Source organism: Patagioenas fasciata, chromosome 1 (assembly GCF_037038585.1).
Source record: "Patagioenas fasciata isolate bPatFas1 chromosome 1, bPatFas1.hap1, whole genome shotgun sequence".
In the NCBI taxonomy this organism is placed as follows: domain Eukaryota; kingdom Metazoa; phylum Chordata; class Aves; order Columbiformes; family Columbidae; genus Patagioenas; species Patagioenas fasciata.
The window spans coordinates 183828096-183851319 of record NC_092520.1 but is presented as its reverse complement, the minus strand read 5'-3'; the positions used below and the strand labels follow the sequence as shown (position 1 = coordinate 183851319).

The 23224-nt window shown below is 36.2% G+C and overlaps 1 protein-coding gene across 1 annotated transcript in view; it reads right to left on the bottom strand.

Moving 5' to 3' along the window:
- Window positions 1-2430: 2430 nt before the first annotated feature.
- The window catches only part of YAF2 (YY1 associated factor 2), a 34846-nt gene continuing 14052 nt past the window's right edge, over window positions 2431-23224 (bottom strand). The window contains exons 3-4 of the mRNA XM_065854956.2: window positions 13447-13599; window positions 2431-10893 (exon numbers count right to left, since the gene is read on the bottom strand). Of these exons, the coding sequence (XP_065711028.1) occupies window positions 10656-10893; window positions 13447-13599 (391 nt within the window). The 3' untranslated portion in view covers window positions 2431-10655. The remainder of the gene's footprint in view (window positions 10894-13446; window positions 13600-23224) is intronic.

Genomic DNA, 23224 nt, shown 5'->3' with positions numbered 1-23224 from the left:
ACTGCCCAAGTGTTAGCGGAGTCAGTGAGTAGTAGGGATATGGTGTTGCACAGAACTTAGAGCCTGAAACATCTAAGATACCTTCAAGCACTGCTGGCTCATGATTGCATTAATACCTTACTCTGCCTTCCTTTACCTGTTCTTTATCTGTAATTTCAGAAAGACTTTCCCCCATCCCCCTCTTTTATTTTCTTTCAGGTCAAGAAAGTGTAAAATAAAATAGAACACTGTCCCAAGATATGTCTAGGCACCAGGCCCACAGTAGAATGCTGTGATCTCCCATGGCTGCCAAAACATTTGTGTGGAATTTAAGAAATTTGTTTTGCTCTTCAGACCTGTAATTGTGTAGCAGACTTACCAAGCAGTCAAAAGCGGTAATAAACTAATAGAAGGGTAATATAAAGGCTTTACAGCTTGCTCTCCTCTTTTGAATTCTTTCTCTTCTAAAGATGAGTAAGTAGATTAAATTAGACTTCCTTATTTAGTGATAATAGCACCATTCTGGTATTTGAATCTTGTACAAGTCAGTGTTTCTGCTAGTACCAAGTATCAACAGTTTGAGATCACTTGCTGCCTGCACTTTGGGATCCATGCCCAACACTTCCAGGGCAGCATTAGAAGCATCTTGCACTTGAGGATGTGTCAGCCTCACACATTGCCTCCTTGGACCGAGGATGAGCTTACATACTCATGGCCAATACTTCAGTCACCTGCTACACAACTAGGAATCTCCGACTGTTTTAGCAAGAGAACCACCTTCTTTCAAGAATGCCTTGTAGGATTTACTTCACACTGCAAAGCAAAACAAACAACAGACAATTCAGAGATAACTGAACACAGCAACTGTATGTAACTTGAAGATAACTTGAGACAACCCATGCAGAGCATTTTTTAGAACCTGCTTTAGTTACAAAAAGAGTAGTCGTATATACAATAAGATAAATCCTGTGTTCAGTTTTGGGCCCTTCACCCCAAGAAAAACATTGAGGTGCTGGAGAGAGTTCAGAGGAGGGCAATGGGGCTGGTGAGGGGTCTGGAGCACAAGTCTTATGAGGAGCAGCTGAAGGAACTGGGGCTGTTTAGCCTGAAGAAAAGGAGGCTGAGGGGAGACCTTATCTCTATCTACAAATACCTGAAAGGAGGTTGCAGTGTGGAGGGTGTTGGTCTCTTCTCCCAAGTAGCAAGTAACAGGACACAAGGAAATGGCCTCAAGTTGTGCCAGGGAAGGTTCAGATTGGATATTAGGAAAAAATTCTTCATGGAAAGAGTTGTGAAGCACTGGAACAGGCTGCCCAGGTAAGTCGTTGAGTCACTATCCCTGGAGGTGTTTAAAACATGTATAGATGAGGCTCTTAGGGACATGGTTTAGTGCCAGAGTCAGGCTAACAGCTGGACTCAATGACCTTGAGGGTCTCTTCCAACTAAAATGATTCCATGAAGCCTCAGACTAAGCCTTCTTGTCAAGCCTCTTATCACAGATGTTACTTTAATTTGTAAGCATGGATGCTTTCCTGATTTCTTGCCTTGCAAGCAGTACTCTCAGGAGTACCTCAACTTCCATCACAGCTGAAAGGAGTAAATGAATCACCTGTGCCCATAAATTAGCAGAGGCCTCCTGACATTTTGAGATCAAGTTCCCTACGTCTGCTGTTTATCCCCAAATTGTCCACTTCTTGCACTTTCTCCTAACAGGTACAAAGAACACATTCAGAGAAGGGTTCTGAACAATTTAATAATTTTATTTACCATTTTATTTATAATAACACACCCTAAGCATCACCACTGGAAGTCAAGAATGAATATAGTGCACTCACAATAGTTTTCACCAAAAAAACTTGCTTGTCAGATTCTTTACAGGCAAGAAGTATTCATTTATTGCTGGAGAAGGCATTTCAATATGTGTCACTATTCTGGGCTTCAAACACATATTTACGCTCATCTGAAATCAACTGTATGTCATGAAACAATTTGCAATAACTATAGAGTTGTTCGTTTTTAAACAATTCCATTATCACTGTATGGCATTTGTTTTGGAAAAAATACCTTTGCACTGTGATTCCTACTGTTTCCTTCTTCCCTGTCACTTCCCCATAGCTCTTCTGCCAAGCTTTCAGAATTTTAAATAGTTTAATAATGCCTTTGAATTGAGGTTGGGAAGGGGCCAGTTTAGGGCAGTGTCTGCATGGGTTACTATACACTTGGCTAAATGCAATGTATTGTCATATTTATTTAAAGGAGAACTTCACTGGAATTGAACATAGTTTATCAGACAAAATTTGTAGCATCTTATGATGCAAACTATTTTCTGACTGCTACACAGAGAGCTGTTAAGTGTAGGTTGATACACTGGTTACATTTTTCTTAGAGTACCTTTAGAATTTTTATAATAGATTCGTATATATTAAAAAAAAATTAAAACCACACACAATCTTTTGTTCACGGAGATGTTTATTTTTGTCGTCAATATTCGTAGGGAATACGGTTTCACTACAAAAGTGTCTCAGAGAAACTCCATTCAAAGTCTAGACTTAAGAATGAAGGGAAAATAAACTTTCAGCTGTACCAGTCCTGAGCAAAGCTAAAAACAAAACCAAACTTCTAGAGATAGGAAGCAGCACCAATAAAAACAGAGGGCCTCTTACTGATATCTGCTCATGCTTTCTTTTCTGCTTGAGAATTGGTCAAAACTTAGGTAGGAAGAATTACTTTATTAGAATGTGGACCTAAGATTCACAGTCCCAATCTCTCACCAAATACCACACATTCTTTCACAGTCAGAGTCCAGGGCCTCAGTTTTACTCTCCATTAAGTAGTCAGGACTGCTAACAGCAAGACTGTTGCCCTCATGGTGTAACATTTTCTCTTACTTAAATGGGTAAATAAATATTTATTTAATATATTTCTTTTAATAAATATTTATTTCCTATCAGTGTCAAGTTCCTGAAAAGTAACACTGTTCTTAGAAGTATACTACTCATAGCAGTTATAAAACTTCTGATAACATCAGGTCTCAAAATAATTCAAGTGGCTTACATTCTGTCTCCTGTTCTTTCAGTGAAAGGATTTCAAGCCATTGGTAACACCCAGTACTTAATAGTTGGTTTATCCAGGACATTCAGATTCAATCTGGCAAAGCGAATACTTCTAAGAGTCAGAACAGAAAAGGCACTTACTCATTTTGGGGAAGACACCTGGTAGGTAAGATTTTTATTTTCAAAACAACAAGCCCTTTTTCTGACAATGAAATCCTTAAAAACTACTGTTGGATAAACATAAACACTATGAATAAAACCAACTTACATACTCCTTCCCAAGAAGGATAATACTGTCTTTGACTGAGAAACTGAGAAGTGTGAAACCATCCAGAAATACTCAGATGTTTTATATACTTCTGTGATATTCCTGTAGGCTATCACTACCGACTAGAATAAAAAATTACCTTCCAAAGAATGTTTTACCAACTGAAAGCCTCACAAATTTCTGGACTGTTTCTTATTGGGTACTTGTATCAGTAATACAATATAAGACTCTAGTGTGTTATAACCAGGAACCTTACCTTGGTTACAACTGATGACCCGTGACTCCATCCAGAGGAGTAAATCTTTCATCAAGCTTCCTTTCAATCAAACCGTTGCCTCAGTGATGCTCTGTGTAAGGCACTTAGTAAATTTTAAGAGCATCTGACAGCGCTGTTGGTAGTTTTGATTTGTCTGTGAGGATGCTCTACCAACACTTCAAGATTAACGGGCTAAGGTGTGGAATAATCACTGAAAACAGCCATATGAACTACTGGGCACAAAACTCTTCAGAAGCCACATCCATTCTAGCCTGTGTTCTTATTATCCTTTCAACATACATTTATCCTTTTTCTAGCAGTCCAGGAATCAGACCCTTCAAAACTGGTTAGTGTCTAAATGTACTAGAGGAATTTATTTTCTTCCTGACTAGCTCTTTAATCAAAACTTCTGCCCTTTCAATAAATGACCTGTATCCAAGAGTGAAGTGTTCATGGTATTTACGATGAAATTCACAAAAACCTACATCTATCTTTAGGCCAAAAGTCACTGAACCAACAGGTATCAAGAATTATAAAGCAAACCACACCTCTAAGTGTGGGATGCTGCCTACTTCCAATACAGTACACACAGAAAGGAATACTAAACACACAAAGAAGCCATTATATAGTGGCTTTTCTAGGTATTATTCGGAAAATACATTTTCTTGGTTCTTTCCCACACTCCTCCTATGTTTTTTTCTTTGACGGAAGGGTTTTGAAGGTGTTTGATGGTTTAGAAACAGAAGCTACTGAAAATTTCTGTAGAAAAGCTGAGAAAGCACCCAGTATCTGTGCACGTGCCTCAGATCTCTTCCTCCAGCCGGCACTGAGAGCATTTTCTTGCACCTTTCAAAAAGCCTCCAGGTACCGCAAGTTACTTGGCAACATTATGCCTCCATCAGCTGGAAAGCATTTTGCTTATTTTCCCATGTTTGGAAGCCTCTCAAAAATAGAATCAGACCATTTGCAGAAATGCAGATAGAAAGCCCTGTAATTGGCACCCCAGAATGCCAGCTCCCTCAGCCAGAATGCGTGAATGGTACAGGATTGATACCAGTAAGTTTGCTCGGCAAGAATCTGCTCAGTAAGTCAATTATAAAGAAACAAGGACAATAGTGACAAAATTGATAGATGACCTCTAAGCTCCACATACCAAGATATAGCTGAAGAACTGGGAATAGCAGTCAAATTACCCACTTAGAAAAGCAGGCATAATAAATTATTTCAAACTCACTGCATCCACTTTTACTATAGATGTTCTTAAGAAAAAAAAGAGAAGGAACCAGAACGTATTTCATTCAGAGATGGGAGCACACTCAACGAATACATGTAATCTTAAGAGATTTCCCTTGCTTAGATTAATTCATAGCTGAAGGCTGTTACAGTAATAGATGATCAGATGGCAGATTTTCTTGCTCAGATCTGTGCCGACAGGAACTGGGTTTGGCATTGAAGCATTTTGATTTATTCTGTGCAAAGAAGGATCAGCTTGAAATTCATGGATGGTAGTTACATATTAGATGCATATAAATAGCGAATTAGATCTCTGTATTCTCTAAGTGGGGACTCGGAAAGCAGAATTGGTCTGACCACTCAACTAAAAGATGCTGAGGGACTGAACAACTCCATCCTTTCTAGTGACAAAGTACCTGCAACTGCCTTTGATCCAAACAGCATTTCTAGAATGTAGTGAGCTTGGGAAGGTGGTAAAGAACCAAATTTCATTAGCCCTGGATATAGATATCTCCTGCTTCTGTATAATTTTGCTTATTCATACAGAGGAGGAAAATTATGAGCACATGGTTAGCAGGTTATCAAAAAATAGATAAATGCTCTCTTCTCCTGTCATCTTCTCAGTAACTCCACTGTATATTAGAGCTCCATTGGTCTAAAGCCACATTCCTTAAAATCTTAAAGTTTAAGGGAGCTTGTTCACTTTGCAAGCACTTTGACTAAGATCAATATTTACACACCAAGATCAGAGTAATTAAAGATTACGCTTTTCCACGTGGCCTAGATCCTGAAAATCTAGTCCCAAAGGGCTTTGTGCTCAGGTATTTCAAAATATGCCACGCTTTCCACAAAATAATTAACATTTTGGAACTCTTCTTCAAACCATTGTTACTGGAACAATATTTTTTCTGGTGGCAATTTCATTTTTAAACATATGGGACAAGAAGTGATTAGATAACATTACCATTTTGTCTTTTACAAACCCCAAATCATACAGCAGTCTCTTGTGATCATTCTTACTAATAGTCATTTGAGCTATGGAATATGTATTTGCCCTTCATTTTCCATGTTTAACTCTTTAAAAATACAGCTATAACTTCCTACACATATTTAAGTTTCTGCTCTTAAAATTCCCTGTGATAGCAGACAAGGCAAGTTCTGTTAGATGAGTTTTATCTGTTTCCCATAATAAAAGGGGCAAGATTAGGATCGAAAACATCTCCTGAGGGATTATATATTATACAGTGGCAGCTTATTTTAATTAATTTTCACTGATAGAGTTAAACAGAAGCTGTAAACAGCTCCAGTGTTTCTAGGACTCTAGGATCTGAACCTATTTATTTGCTGCATTTTCTTTCACTGTTTGAATGCAGCAGCATAGTTTAGGTGGGGGGAATGGAGGCACCTGGACTCCTAGGCCTTGTTCATACACATATCACAATCTTGTGCCATGTCTTAGCAATGTCACTTACACATCACTTGCTGTTGGATAATACACTTTACTAGCAAGTGTGCAGCCATCCATTGCTGTTGCACCACTTACTCCATTCGTATCCATCTAGACAGAAGTTACAATAATGTCTGTAAAGGACTGGTTTGTAATTACATCAGAAAAGTACTTCACAAGTTAAACTTTGTAGTTAAATCCTGTTAATTCTCATTAAAACATGGGTTCTTCTGTAGATGTCAAACTAAGCTCAATATCTGCTGCTTGTTTTAGACAAACCTCAAGTCTCTTTTAACAAGAGGAGAAAGTTTCTCCTCTTAAAACTTTGACAGTACAAAAGAAAACCAACTAAGCTTCCTCATTTTGACTGGTTTTACTGTACAGCTTTTGCTAGTTTGTGAAGTTACACCCTTTCAAATTGACACTGCTTTGATATAAGTCAGGGCATAATTTGAAGTAAGAAAAACCTCTGAAAGCTCAAACAGTATTTCCAGCACAGCCAAATCTTAGCATAGAGATTAAAGTACACTTTTGCAAAATATCATATTTGACTGGTCCTTTAGCCAAAACCAGCATTAACTTTTTATCTTACCTATCTTATTCCTGAGTAAGCACAAGACAAATTTACTACAAGTATACCACTTGCTGTTGCTTTTGGAGAAATTAAATTAACATGCATTTCTATTCCCATATAGTTTATGACATTAGAAAGGAAGTATACCCAGACTCCCTAGTAGGGACCAGAGTCAAATAAAGGCATGTGACAGAAAAAAAACCAAGCAGATACAGTTAAAGAACCCCAGATGTACATAAAAAGTACACAATAGACAGTTCCATGCCAAATCCAACCCGTATAACAAAAGTATAATCAACCAGCATAATGTGGGAAACTGTCAGGCTTTTGAGACAGGAGAGAGACAAATTAAAGGATCTAAGATGCAGAGCCACACACTTGTGTCAAGTGTTTGCCAGAACACTATAGGGAACTGGTGGAAACAAATTATAAAAAGTATTCTATCTTACACGGCTACCTAAAAATGTGCTACCCGTAATATTAAAAAAAAAAAGTAAAGTGCACAAATTATAAAATCAAACCATTTTTGAGATTTTACAATCTATGCCCCAAAACATCAAATATCTAGAGAAACATATAACAGGTTAAACCTTCAGTCATAGTTTTAATCCCAAGACTTCTAATGTCAAGAATTACAAAACTTATGTATTTTTTTTTTTTTTTACTACAGCTTCTGTTAGAATCAAGATTTTATATGGCATAATTTATCCTGCTACAAAGAACAACTTTTGTCTATCTCCCGTAGGTAGATTTAAACTCAGGAGAAAAAGAGGATCACAGTCTACAACTGTACATTTGTTCTTTTCCATATACCACCTGTAATTAGTGGCAAAGTGAGGAAGATAAGAGATTGAATTACATTTTTGTACACAACTGTACATTGTATCAATGAACTATTTATACTTTGTTTTCCCCATTTCTCCCCCCTTTTCCTTTCTGAAACCAGACAATCCATCAGCACATAAAGGAACTAATTTACACGGAACACTATCACACTTGTCTTTGTTGGGTCACCTTTTCATGAACAACCCAGGATGTATGGCTGTTGAAAACTAGTGCATATATAGATTTAACAAATAACAGTTCTGATGCAGAAAGCAGTCACAGAGAAAAATAGCTAATCAAAACACATTACAACATTAAATTTTCACTTTTTATAAATTGAGTAAAGATGCTTTTAAATATATTTACAGTTAGAAAAAGGATTTAGGATTACTACAAGTCAAAATTAGTGAAGTTCATTTAAATTATAAACATTCTGAACAGAGTCAAATGCCATATTCTACTTAGAATTTGTCTACTCTGCTGTCAGTGTTGTCACATCCCTTTAATCACAAACAGGCAAAAAGTATCTTAACTTTAATGCCAAAACAGGCAACATTGCAAGGTAAACACTGGCAACGTAACATGTTCAATTAAAACCACCACAGCTCAGTTTTCACATCTTAGCTGACTTGTGTTATATCTGTGGTTAGAAATTGCTTTTCTGTGTCTTACTCCACAATCAACAGTGAGACTTTCTGCATTCTTTTTGATTATAACCATACTTGTACCACATTTTTTGAGATTATTCTCTAGAGGCAGTTGAATCATAACAAAATCCACACCATTCTCCCTTCCAAACCAAATGGCTACTTATTTCTGAAGATACAAGGAGACCTCTTGTTGGCAGTTTTGGGTGGTTTATTCACTTAATTTTAAATGAAAATGTGTTTCCCATTTAGTGAGCTATTGGTAATAGATTATTATTTGCCTGCAAGGAATATTGAAATGTGTTAGCATTCATTACATTATTTTAAAATAGAAACACATTTCATAAAACATCTTGAAATGAGATTTGCTATCCTTTAACTGTTTAATTTAAACAAGTTCGGCTCTCTTGTAATCCATTACATCCATAGATTCTGCAAATAGTCCCACCTAAAAATAAAATATAAAAAAATAAAGTTGAGAAGTATGTATTTTTCTTTTGGAAACTAGTGTATGTTATTCTGAACACCGGCCCTGCCCAAGAATACATTTAAGAACCTTGAAATGCATTTTTTATAGATACTAAGATTTGGCCAGGTAATGGCAATGAACAGACATACTATTTAGTAAGATAAAGCAGAATACATAATAAACAGGTCAGTAGTTATCCATCTGAAACAGCCTATAATTAACATTTGATGTCTAAAAAGTTTAAACAGCAACACCAAGGAATGAGGTATGTATGTTCTCAGATATCACATCAGACTTCCATTTTATGCAACTAACTGTATTTCACAACTAGCTTCTTACAAATTAGAACAGTACCATTGTGCCTGTAGAAGTACTGCATTAAAAACAGAAAAATACATTACTACAAGAAACCACCAAACATCACAATTGTCAGGGGCTACAAAAATCCATTGTTTTAGCTGTTAAGAAGACTTATCATATGTTGGTAATAATTTGGGGCTGGATTCACTACCAAGAAGGTACATCCAACTTTTACATGGGCTTAAAAATATATGTAATTTGAAGGAAAAAGAAAATAATTACAGGAGTATAAGTGGACTATCTCACTAAAAGAAGCTAAATGGACTTTTGTACTGAACCTGAATATATAATTTAAAATCTATACATTGATTGTATATGTATATCAAAACACTTATTGGTTGTAAACACAAATGCAAAATCTGTATTCACAAAAATATTTTATTGGTAATTTTACGTAATACCAGATGGGATTGTAAATAGTTCTGCTCTGTTTCGGTATATTGCTAAATGTGTAAATGTTGACAGTTTATGCCATAAAGTAGGGTACTGAGTTTTTTCATATGATTTATGACATAATATATTTTAACAGGCCAAATCAATATTGAATAAATTTATACAGGAAAACAATAGTATTGTTATTTCCTTATTCTTGTACAACATCTGATATTCCTGTAACGAAATGCTAAGTGACTATATGACACTAGATAAATTTGGGGCAAGGAAACAGCACTAGCAGAAATGAGAACTGCACTTGTTATTTTTAAAGCTCTTCCAAACTTTTGTATTTCCAAATGTTAGTTTTTGCCAAATGTGTCGTCATATGAGGTTCAATATTTGTTACACAACACAGAATACCAGTGTATAGTGACAATGTAGTATTTTACCTGAACGGTAAGGTTAATCAATCAATGCTTTGAATGTATTTTCCATTTTGCTTGTAAACATTACAATAAGTGTTTTAAGTGTGAAAAAATATTGGTAAAACCATCAACATAATTCAGTAATCTAGTAAAATGTGTCAAACATTGGCAAAAATTCATACAAATGTTTTATTTAATAACATTTTTCCTATTTAACCACACCAAGTACCAGCAGGTGTTTTTAAGAAGATAATTATTATGAAAATTTTGTTGCAGCAATAGTTGATTAAGTTGATCTTTGACTTGCATACATATAACTATGTTTCACAATTCTCAAATAATACATATTTAGGCAGCTTGAACTATGTTATAAAAATTTAAATTCAGTACATGCCAATAGTAGAGACGCCAAGAGTTGTATTAGAATTCACTAAACTAAAAGTGAAAATGGACTTACCAATAACACTGCATAATGAACATTCAAACCACATTTTCATGGCACCTTTACACATGAAGATTAAAAAAGCTGGACTGAAAATGCTTTCTAAGCATTTGTCGATTGCATTTAAATTATTGTTTCTACCACTGCACTTTTTTTCTTTTTTTTTTTAAACAGCATAAATTATGTTCTAGTAAACATATCAATTATGCATGGCTAATCTGTCATGAAAATGTGGTAACAGGTGAGAGAAGTCATGTATTTGCATGTTTTGAAGAGACTAAAGAAACTGGAGAAAATAAACTTTAATGAGATTCCCCATTCAGTGATGACGCTTCTCCTCTGGGTGAAGATGACCTGGACATTCCCCTCTCTGTATTGTCAGAGCTAGAACCACTCTGACTGTGCTGATCTGCAGAAGCAGCACTGGAAGCAGGTGGTGACTTAGTTTTCTCCTTAAAGTCTGTAATTATGACTGTCAGATCTCCAACGGTAACTTCCAAATGCTGAGCACTACTTCGATCCACATTTTTCAATCTTGGCCTAAATAAAGCAAATATCATATTAAAAGCACACACGCCACCTTATTATCTTGTCTTCCTCCTACTTTTTAGGAGCTCTGGAGAACATATATGTGTACATGAGACTGCTATGTGCAACATGTAATACTTAAGTAACGTACCAAAAGTATTTATGGTAGAGTGTTTCCTAGTATGTTTTACATTAAAATAGCTGAACATATTACCTTCTCTAAAGATTATTTAAAAGTTGACCTTGTGAGAAATGTAATTGTGCAGCAATATGGACATGTTGCACATGTGAAGGTTTCTATTTTTGAAAATGAAGTCTTTCGTTACTGTGGCTATAGAAAGTTATAAATTTGAACCACATAAGTATTGATTTCTGCAGCAGCCTTAAGCAACAACTGTAAGTAGAGTATGATGTTCAGTAACGAAGATGTTGGTGTCTGTCTTCTGAATTCACAGCACAGACAGCATTAACTCACAGAAAGTATTACTTAATCTCAAAACCTCACTAGGACTGCTAGTATACTTTTTGAATGGGACTTTGTGTTCACAGTATAACTCTGGCATGTGATTTAAAATACATACAGAGCTGAGCATTACACGGTGCTGATAGGGTAAGTCTCCTCATCTATTCTTTCAATTCACAGCAACAACAACAAACAAAGAACACTTTGACTTGTATTTTGTCATCATATTTTTGCTAGTGATGAGTATAATGTACTTTCAATTTACTGTTTTCTTTGACTACCATGAAAATCTGTCACGAGGCAGCTGAACTTACACAAGTGGTTATGAACAGCATAGCTTTATATAGTTAAGCGACTCCACAGCTTTCACCAGCTCAAGTTGCAGTAAAATAATGACATTGCATGTGAGCAGGTGTGCTAATGACAAAGCCCTAACCTTTATCCTGCCATCTGACTTTGTCTGAAACAGAACTGGTTCCCAGTCACTTCAGCCAAAACACCTCATGCCTTTCCTCTGCTAGGACAGAGACAAGCCTTGACATCTCGTTCCCCTGAGGCTGAAGTAGTGTGACTGAAAAATCTAAGAGAAAACTGAAAATCTACTGCTCTGTAACATGGGAATGGAGAGAAAAATTCAATGTTATCAATCTGTGTAAGTGCCGTGCCTGGAACTTATGGATTATATGGAGTGTGCGTGCAGATTTTTATGATCGTTTCCAGCAATAATATACAAGTTTTAAGGCAAAGACAAAGGGACATCCTTTTCCCAGAGGATACTGAAGAAATCTGCTGAAAATAATCAAGCCTTCTTAATTTGCTGTCCTACCTACTGAATCAATTCTGTGAAAAATTTAACTCTTTGAAGCATTAAAAAAAAAGGTAGCCTAGTTATTTCAAATAGCAATTCCTAATTCAGATCTCAATACTGCTGTTTCAGTCCAAGACTTTAATTTTAGTTATTTCTTAAATGCTTTCCCTTTTTCTTTACATTTTGCATTTTTAATATAAGATTGCAATTCAACCAATTTCAATTTATAATATTTAATTAGCTTAATTAAAACTCACTATGTTAACTTCAAGCACTTCAGCTACATGAAGCATGCTAGTAAATTTGAGTATTAAAAAAACAAAAACAAAACAAAAAAAAAAGGGAAAAGGAAGGAACATTTCCATGTCCTTAATCCTAACTAAAACTTTATTAATGACTGTTCTTTCTTGACTCTCAGTCTCTCCTTGTTTCTGATTCTGATGATTCTATTTCAGGGACAGAGAAGCATCTGCTACTTCTCTGCATAACTAATCCCAAAGAATCTTCCTTGGCAGACTGACCTCAGATGGTGGTCCTCAGTTCCTCCCACATTTGATTAGACTACTTCTTGTATAGTTCTCAACTTTTTGGCACAGCATTCTTGTCACAATAACTTTTTGCTCAGGCTGAGATGCTGTAGGGGTTAAACTTGCTGCTTTTGTTCTGCAGTTTGCACCCTCCTTCCACCTGGTCTTACAGCAAGATTAAGGATTTTACAACCGTTTGTCCGTACTGTAATATTTCATGTTCTCTCTTCTATGAGCCCAAGGTTTTCTTCAGCATCCCAGATGTAGCCTAGAGATTTTTATCACTAGGTAACACACATGCATTATCCTGTCACATTAATTTATACCCTAGTTCAGCCCTTCAAAGTTTATTCCAGCAAGGACAGCAATAACCACATTACTTGCCTACACTTCTGCAGTCTGGTACTGGTTCTCTCTCTCTCGAATTATTTTCCATGAAAACTAGTCACTCCTGTCCCCTCTCTTTTTCAGAGATTAGTATCATCCATTTGCTTATCTACAATTTTGTATGGTGTGAGCAATACATCTGTAACCCTTAACAAAAATACCTAAGTCTTTCTCTCTCTATTCAGCTGGTCTCCATCTTCTGGTCAAAATTACAAACTGCAGGTTTTCTTTGCATTTAATTGAAACTTCACACACAAATATTCAGCCTTATTGTTGAAAGAATTTGCCACAGCACAAAGTAGTAAAATCACCGATGATTTTGTTGTTTTCTTTTTTAAATTATGTTTTCCCAATACCACAGAAGTTTCTAAAATTTTTACCTGGTTTTCTTATGACTGTTCTTTTTGCTTGTTGTTTCCTTTTCACTTTTTTCCTTTTCTACTTTGTCTTTTTTCTCTTTCTTTGATTGCGTAGGGGGCACAAATTGCTGAGGAACCTGTTGTGCAACCAGCTGAGAGACAGGTCGAGGTTTCCTGTGTGCACATATATACAGACATGCATAATGCTTAGACTTCACAACAAGTCTCAAACTCACTACACTTCAGTTATTAACAACCACTATAAGAAAAAATACTGTTAAAACTTATCTTGCTGCTCATACTTAATTAAAATAGCATATCAAATTTAAACCCATAACAGCCTTTTGTTTTACTCACATTATAAGAAATGAGATTAATATTTTTTTTTAAGGATTTAGAGACAAGACTTTGCAATATGCCATCTTCTCCCATTTGTCATAGCCAGACAGAGACTTACACAGAGCAACCTCCAGACGATGAAGCTTCCATAGGGAATACTTTACCAGCCAGTTCCCCCCTCAAATGATGCAGGCGTCCGTTTTGAGTGTGCTGCAATACTGAAGTATACAATCCATATCGCAAAAAGGAAGAAGCTGACCTTTCAGATATCAGAGCTAAAGCCACTGTTGGCCTTACAGAGTAAAACTGTTTTCAGCTCAAATTTCAGCTTGAAAACAATGACAAATCCTCTTGTGTATCATTTTGGTTAAGTTGTTCACTGGAAAATAATATACTGCACTAATTATAATAGGATATAGCTGTCAGTACATATATACTTTTAAAGCTGGCAACAGAAACTTCCAACCGTGTTCCATCAGTATACATGGCACAGGCTTCATTTCCAAGTAAACATTACCAAACTAAAAACCAGGGTGAGAAGAGGAACAGGAATCAAAAGGATTTCAACAGTTTATTATTTTTTACATTTTCTGAAATGGCTTCACTTTATTTTGTATTAGAATACAATGATTCTAACATGAAATGAAACATTTTACTCTTTCCAATGCACATTTCTTTATTTTGAGATTTTGGAATGAAGAAGTTTCAAGTCATGACATATAAACAGGACAGTTCTGTGATTCTATTATGACTTTGAAGATGCAAATTTCTTCTTGAAAAGAATGTTTACCCTCCCAAGCTCTTGGGTTTTGTTAGTTGGGTTGTAATTTGTTTGTTGTTGTATGGGTTTGGTTTTGCTTTTAATAGAAAAAGCACAAATTATATGCACTGTGATATTCTGAAAATACAAAACAGTTACTAAAGCAACAGAAGCTACAAGCACCTACATATTTATTTATCCCAACCCACAGGATCACACTACAGGCACTTCTTGCTCAGGTGAAGTGATGAGTAAAATAACAAAAGCAGAAAATCAAGACAGCTCCCATTAGCAAGTTATATTTTCAGTAATGATTGCAATAGTTCCTGTTACAGAATGAAAGCCCAGTTACAAGAATCCATAAAGTGTGGGAAAGCCACTTAATATAAACCAGCTGAGATTTCCTGAGTCCTCACAGCAAGTTCTTAATGAGTTCAAATAAAAATAGAGTATTAAAAAGGTCAACCCAATTGAACTTTGGGGTGAAAACTGGACTACCACATATCCACTCATGAACTAAGCCCATGCTAACTCATGGAGAGATGAAGGTCAGCAATGGACCATTTAGTGAAAATTACTCGACTTATATCAACGGGCACATATATGACTAAATGCTTTTCAGGAGAACATTGCAACTAGGACCTTGCAAACCACACCTTACATGGTGTCCAAAATAACTAAAATGATTTCATGGACTGCAATTGTTTACATTATCAGGGTACACAGGACATTTTGTAGAAAACTTGTCTCAGAACTATTTTGACCTTTCATAATAGTAGTTCATAACAAAGCAAGAAGAATCCAGGTGTAGTTGATGCACAAGGTTATAATTTCAGGTGAAAAACACTTGTGATATATAAACAAAACTGATGATCTGTCTTGAATTGAAGATTGCTCCAGGCAATAGAGATACAGGAAATCAATATTTCTAGTGATTGCCAAGTGACAATCTTGTCATTACTGTTAATACATAGTGATCTGAGAGAATAATCTGACTTGTTACTTATGAAGTAAGACAGCAGTGAACTTCTTGACAGAGAATTAATTATTGCCCAGGGCTGTGGACAACACCATGATCATGGAAACCTGTTAAAAAAGGGGCAGAGAGGGGAAAAAGAAAAATCTTAGCCAACTATTTTAGGAGTTCTAAATTTGCAACAATTTCAATTCCTGAGGGCAAATTACGTAATTCCTATTAGAGTACAGCTGGGAAATTAAACTTGGAACTAAGTCCTAGGTTTAGAACTTCTTTTTCTAGTACCATAAAATAAATGAGACTGACAGAAAAAGATCTTTGCCACAAGGAAGAGAAGTCAGCTAAGACAAAAAAAACCCACAGGGAAATAATGTTTGGGAAGATGCACTAAAAATTAATCAAGAGGTTCTATGTGGTTTTGCTGTGGCAATGAATTCCACTCAGTTATTTTATTCCTCCCAATTAAATATCCATCGTTTTGTTGACAATTATTTCTATAGCTGTTATATCTTGTTCTAAATTTTATTATCTGCTTTGTTACTCCCAGATTTATTAAATGAGGTGTTCAATGTTTTCATATTAAATAACTGAGGGGAAAAAAATGCATGTCTATCAACACACAGCGTCTTTCAAGCATTTTTTTTTCCCCAAGTACTCAAAAAGGGCTACTGAACTGCAACCAAGCACTTTGCAAGCTATGCAGCCTTCAGCAGGTAACTTTACCACTCATAAAGCTTTAACACGATAGAATTGTTCATGATTTAGCAGTGGCTGAATCATGTCATTCAACCGTGAAGGAATCCATACAGAGAAGATTTTCTTGCAGAGAAGATAAATATAAGAAAAACTATTCCTGTAACAGGAAATTGATTTGGATGATTTGCCAAAATATGACATTTTAAATTACTGGTTTTCAAAACCAGCTAAAGACTCCTTGTAATAGGCTGCTACAGATTAAGTAGGCACAAACAATGTTAATGCTGCCTTTTATTTCATCAATATATTTAAAGCAATTTGCTTTTCGAACATATTCAAGAGCACCTGAGCTGACTAGTGTTTAGAAGGAAGCTCTATATATACTTATGCATTATGATTATAAGCATTTCTGCCTCTGCCACTGAAGGTGACTTTACAACTGAACAATCCAGAACTATAGGCAGAAACATTCACAAATACAATACATATTGCTTAGTCAGCCTCTCAAAACTTTGTATTTTTGCCTAATAATTTCACTTCAGTCATTTTAAGTGGAACAATAATCAAGAGAGGAATACACTATTACAAAAGATAAGAGCAATCAGTTTTTTTTCCAGAGGTGAACTTTATGGTTCAGGCCCTAAGCACTGCAGCCATACCAACAACCTGATTTACTGAGCTTCCAAGAGATCATTAAACATCACAGCTACAAATATTATGCCTCTATCACTTAGATTTTCTTTCTTTTCCACCAGTGTTATCTTTCTTTTAAGTTAACATCAGCCATACTTCTACCTACATTTCTATTCCAGCCTCATCCATTATGGTTTTCTTAATTATCTAATTCCAAAGATGCTTTGAAGGTCCTGAATGCAAATACTCACACACTTCACAATCTCCTTTAAAAATAAAATGTTTGCTTTTAAAAAGCCACAGACAGTAATACAAATTCAAGGATACAGTTTGTGTCTTTCCTACAATTGCCATTAACGTGAAACAATAAGGATGCAATAATTTTAATGCTATTCTTGTTGCAGACTGTGACTACATTTTATCTTACAGCATTTGATCTAGCTGCTGGTTTGGAGGGTATGTTTACAGAGGCTGCAGTGACTTGTCTATTTACGTTTTGTGTGCAGAAACTCATTCAAAACTGATGCTCTCAAAGGGAGCAAATATTTAGCACTGAAAAGCATGGATTAGTTTTCCTTGTTAGCAGTCTTAAAAAGAAAAATACAAGCATAGCAATTTACATACCTAGAGATGAAAAATACTTATTCAAGAATATATGTGGTGCACTAGACCAAATGACATCTGCAGCTTTTGCCCCAAGTAATTTCCCTCTCCCAGGAGCACCTTCCTGCTCATAAGTCATTTTGGACACGTCAGAGCAATATGTGCTTCCTTAATTTCCCTCACCTGCTATTCACAAATAATCTATGTAACAAGAATTTTGACAAATTCTCATTAAAACAAAGTCGGCCTGTTTTGAAAACAGAATTAAAAAAAAAATAAAATCTAGGTACAACACTAATAATAAACATGTGCAGCAGACATACAGTAAAGTCTCGGTTGCCTGAGTTGTGCATCAACCAAACCAACTTAATGCTAAGGCATCTTGGGGTCTGGCTGAATTTATTTAATTTATACAGAGCACAACTACATTTGCACAGTGCTGCTTCTACAGCCATCATGAGTCCATAAAGCAGTCCAACAACTCCTGCACTACTCAGAATACGAGCTCATATTCTGAAAGACCTGAGCTACTTATCTGTCAAACCAGCTCCAGGGTCCATTTGCTACATTCTGTAAACAAAGAGCATGATGTGGACAACAGTGACAGTTTTTCCATGAAGCAACCCCAAATCTAACTACATCTCAAGCAAGTCCTTTGTCAGCGTGATGCACCCTTGTGTGCAGCGTCTGGAGAAGATGCATCTGTTTGATGCTGCATGTCCTGAACACACAGAGCCAACCAAGTAAGATGTCCGAGCAGCACACAGTGCAGCCAAGCAAATGAGATTGCTGAGAAGCACAGCCCAGAGACATCAACAAACAGCCCAACACGGCAGCCACCACCTCAGCTTTCAATCAGCGTGAGCCATGCTGGACTCGGACTGGTCCACAAGGAATCAGTACCCATATCCTCCCAGTATCCACAGATCACAGAATGTAACTTATGCTTTTTTGTACAGAAAGCAAGATGCTACAATTAAATCTCAGTGTTTAATACATAAACCATTTCAACCAGTTGTGGGAAAAGTGTATTGTCATCTATAATGCAGAGTTTACAGAGTTCATATATTCTGAAGAACATAAGACATATTAAAAGGTACACTCTTTCTTGAAGCTAAATCTCCCCGGCTTTGTATATTTTACTGTTGCAGAAGTATTAAAATTATGATTTCCCTATCTGAACAAAACGGGCCTAAATTAAAGAAATGCTGTCACCTCAGCTTTCAATCAATATGAAAGATGTTCTTTGACAGATAACCTGGATCGAGAATAACATCTGCCAAGCAGTTCTTCCATTCTAGTATGAACTTTTCCTTCCCTTTCTTTTTGCAAGTTCATCCATGTCCTGGCTTCAGTTCCCCTTGCTGGAGGCTTATTATCCTGTCTGGAGCGGCAAATTATCTATTTTGTAAAGCAAGTGCCACATGCAACATACTAAAAACTTGTAGGATATCACACGTTAAAACAGATATTTAAGTCTGCTACTGTCACTTCACTTGCCACAATTCTCTTCCAATAACTAGAGCAATATTCTAGTCCAGTTTTACTTACCCATCACTGAGCTGATACAATTCTGGTTTTGAATTACTCTTATTCCCCAGTTTCTTACAAAATTATATACATCTGGCCCCATCCTAGAAATCAGGAAGAAATTGGCTGTGAAGTACTATTCCTACAGAAAGATGTTGTGTCATAGCTGCCCAATATGGTATTGTTCTATTTTCAGTTCATGGACTCAAGTTTCCCTTCCAGATACTAAGAAACTACCTTTTGAATGACAGGAGTCAATGAAACAGGTAAGACGTTCATACTATCAAACAGAACAGGTAACTATGATACAACAGGAATCATTTATTCAGCAGAACAGTTTGAGCTTTCAGGCTGGTCTTATCTCCTATCATATTTTCAGTTCCTGAAAAGATCAGCAGCTGAGCAAAACAAAGCCTGGGATATTTCTTTAAAATTCTTCACTTGCTTTTATATAGAATCTCTGCACTGTGTCTCCTACATTTCATTATTTCAATCTTGCACACAAATTTTCTCCTTCCCTCCACTGTAAAAGATCATTTCTTAAAAACAAAACAAAAGAAAAACCCCAAAAAACAACAAACCTGTTTCAGAGGCTTAAAGGGGTTTTACTCAAAGGCATCCCTAATCCTTCAGAAGTACCATTTATCTAAACTTCTCTTCCCTGCAGGGAGACACTGACCTTTTGTTCAAGACAGCAGACTCATCCCTCCAGAAAGAGAGGTTAGAAATATCTGGAACAGAATCTCACCGATTCAGTCTTGCCCTTGGTCACAGAATCCTTTCCTCAAAAAATGAGAAATCCACATTATTCTTTAAATATGAAGTATTATGCTCTCTCAGGTGATCCAGAAGGACAGAATAAATGCTTCCAAATTAATGGAAGTTCCCAATTCTTCTGCTTTGCCCCTTGTTGCTTTAAGGCTCTCACTGCACAGGACTCAAGTAACAAGTCCAGCATGTTTTTGAACATCGGCTTCATTCACACTTCAGTGATCTGTTGTGTCTCACCAGCAAGGCATGGCAGAACTCATTATTTGGAAACCAGAAATCTAGTCAATCAGTGCCCTCAATTTCACTTTCTGGGTTTTTTTCAAGAATTATCAAAATCGCTATGGGCAAAAGGCCTTACAAACAGTAACTAATCCATTTATATAAGTCCTCTTTGGTCAAACTTGCAAAGCTGATTGCTACAGAATATGATCAGTATCAAAAAAAGAGAAAAAAAAAAAAAGCAGCTTTGGCCTTTACAGACTTTACATAGGGTTGTTTTGTGGTGTTTTTTTTTTTTTTTTTTTTTTTTTTATGATGTCTCCTTGCAAAAGTCTTGAAGTTTACTCCAAAAGCTGCATTATAAACATAGAGTATGCCAACATACTATGGATTAACTCAGAACACTTGACACAGTTCTGACTAAGGTAGTAGAAACTCTCAAATCAAAGTCAGTTCTCAAGTAAGCATCTTCAGGCAAAGCATAAGAGAATAAGCTCAGTCAGCTTCTAGGAAAAAAATACCTAGAACTGATCACTAGGCATCAGAGAAGGTCAGTCAGCTCCTCAAACCACTGCAAGTTTGCCTGCATTGCACCATTTTCTTTGTTTACTTCTTATGAAGGACAAGTTTTTAAAAAGCAACCTTCCCAAAAATCACACATTTCTAACAGTCAAGGAAATACGGCTATTAGAGTATCTTCATGACAATGCCTCCACTTTCTGTCTAATTAACACCCCGTTGATTTTTCCTTCTATTTTATCCTGTACGCACAAGCTTAGGCAACTTGTATTTTAAGTCATGCTGAAATTCAGCTTATTTCTATTTGGACAGCTAGAAAGTTTTGTTCAAGCACTCATCATTAATTTAATTACAGAAGCTTTCCTTTCATTTACCTACAATTACACTGCTTGCTTCTTTTGACAGCTCTGTTGTCCCCTGATTTCCATATAAAATGCGTCCCATGGATCTACAGAAATAAAGTATCATGGATAAGCTGATATGCAGTAACCAGCTATGCGCACTCTTAAACCACTGCAAATGCGCAGTAACTTTGGACAGAACACACCTTCTCTGTGGAGCCTTCCCGCAGGCAGTTGTGCCAACAACGTGATGCATAGGAACATGTTGTATTACTGTAACGATTCGAACACTATTAAAATGTTAAGATACTTTTCAAAATTACTGCCAAACGCTAGGAAAGCATTTAACACATTTTTAAATTCAAAACGAGCACCTTCCCCACAGGTTGCCCTTCTAGTCAAGAAATTGTATGATATTTCAAAGACTAATCACTCTTGGTACATTTTTCACAAAGCCCCCATGTACAGCAGTATTCATACTTACTATCTTCCTGGTTTTGCCCAAAATGATACACTCTTCTATACTATCCCCAGTGTATTAAAGACCCAATTTTAAAGGTATTCAACCATGTTAGAAGGTTCAGACACATCAAATATAGGTTTACAATGTCTACAACACTGAAAAAATTGTTGGATACCTGAAAATAGCATCCAACTTGCAGTAATATATACCATGTTATAAAAACACTACTACCACGACACAAGTAATTTCTGCTTTTATTGTACCTCGTTGTCCTCCCTCCAACCCACCTCTTTTTGGGAGGGCGGCGGTCTATCTTCTTTTTTAAATGCTAGCTTTTAAAAGCTGTTATCAAACTCTTCTCAGCTTACTCTGCACCAAATTTAAAATTCCTCACTTCATATCAAGCCCACAAAAGTAGTATTTTATCTAGAAGTTACCATAGGCTTACACTGTTATAAAAAAATACTATTCCTCTCTCTCTAGCACCCTGCAGACCTGCATATTTCCTTTCCATCTGCTACTGTGGGGTTTCTGTGTGTTTCTGACAGAGGTGAATTAAGATACTCAATATTTTTTTTAAATGGAATTATAATTTTGATTGTGTACTAGTACTTCTCCTCCAACAGCTTTTGCTATTGCCTCATCTAGTGAGGATTTCAGAAATGCCTCGTTAACATGCCTGACTTCTTCCAGCCTTCAATTCCTTTAGAATTTGGTAGCAAATTTAACTCTTGTGACAGGAGGTGGAGTGAAAGTCTTCAGTTGTCTGTATTTTGTAGTGCATTGCCATTGGAAATAAGAGTAATCCCTGATAAAAGAGGGCAGAACCTGGAATTCATTAAATGCAGTCATCTCCTCCTTCTAGCTTCAGCCTTTATGAAGAAAATAACATGATGGGGGCCATTTCCAATGACAATTCTAAAAAGTGTGCTACCCATTTGCTAACAGCAAACATGTATTTTACTTCAGACAAGTTGAAACATTCTTGGAAAATTCATGGCACAATTTTAGTACTGCATCTTGAATACAGGGTTATATTTCAGACATCTGTACTTAGAAATACACACTGTTGTGATGCTCAATATTCTCTACTGCTCCTTTGCTTCTTTATTTTTAGATCTTATGTATTCCTCACCTCCATGCAACACAAAGTCAACCTCATTATGGTTATGACTGTTTCTTCACCCAAATCAAATCAAATCTTACTATTAGATACTTAATCAAATAGTTTTCTAAATATCCCTTCATAAATATCACTTGGCTAGATAATTTCACAAAGCTGTTAGAAGTAAAAACTCTTATACATGGGCTAGTTAAATTCTACAAAACTACATTAAAAACAATTGAAACAGTTTAAGGCACTTCCATGAGTATTTTTAGAATGCATTTGCAAGACAGTATGAGACCTGATGTATCAGCTCACCAACAAAAACCACAGACGCTCGTTCCACAGAGCTGAGCATCTAAAAGCCTACAGACAGCCTGGCTCAACACTTCTTGGAACTGTCACCAATACCAAAAAGACGAACTCCTGTAAAGCTACTATTAGAGTAAGTAGTCGTTTGTGTTTTCTTAAATAATTCATATCCTTGAGCAAGAAAGAAAACCCTAACATTGTATTGTTCATTCCACTCTAACTCAATTAGCAGCATGCCACTGTGAACTAAACAAAACTATTGGAAGAAGGTTAACCAAACCCTAATAAAAATTTTGTTTTGCCATGTTTGTAACATACATGGCTTTTAAAAGTCTAAACATAACACAGTTAAGTGCATTAAAATCTTGCCCAAGACAAAGTCAAGTCATTCAAACCCTGCTCTGTTCTTTTATTACTAGACTGGATCATTTCCCAATACAAATGCACAGGCTTTAAATATCCTTTAATTTATTTGAAGATCATTTTGCACTCACATCTATCCTAAATATTAATGTCTCAAGAACCTAATAGG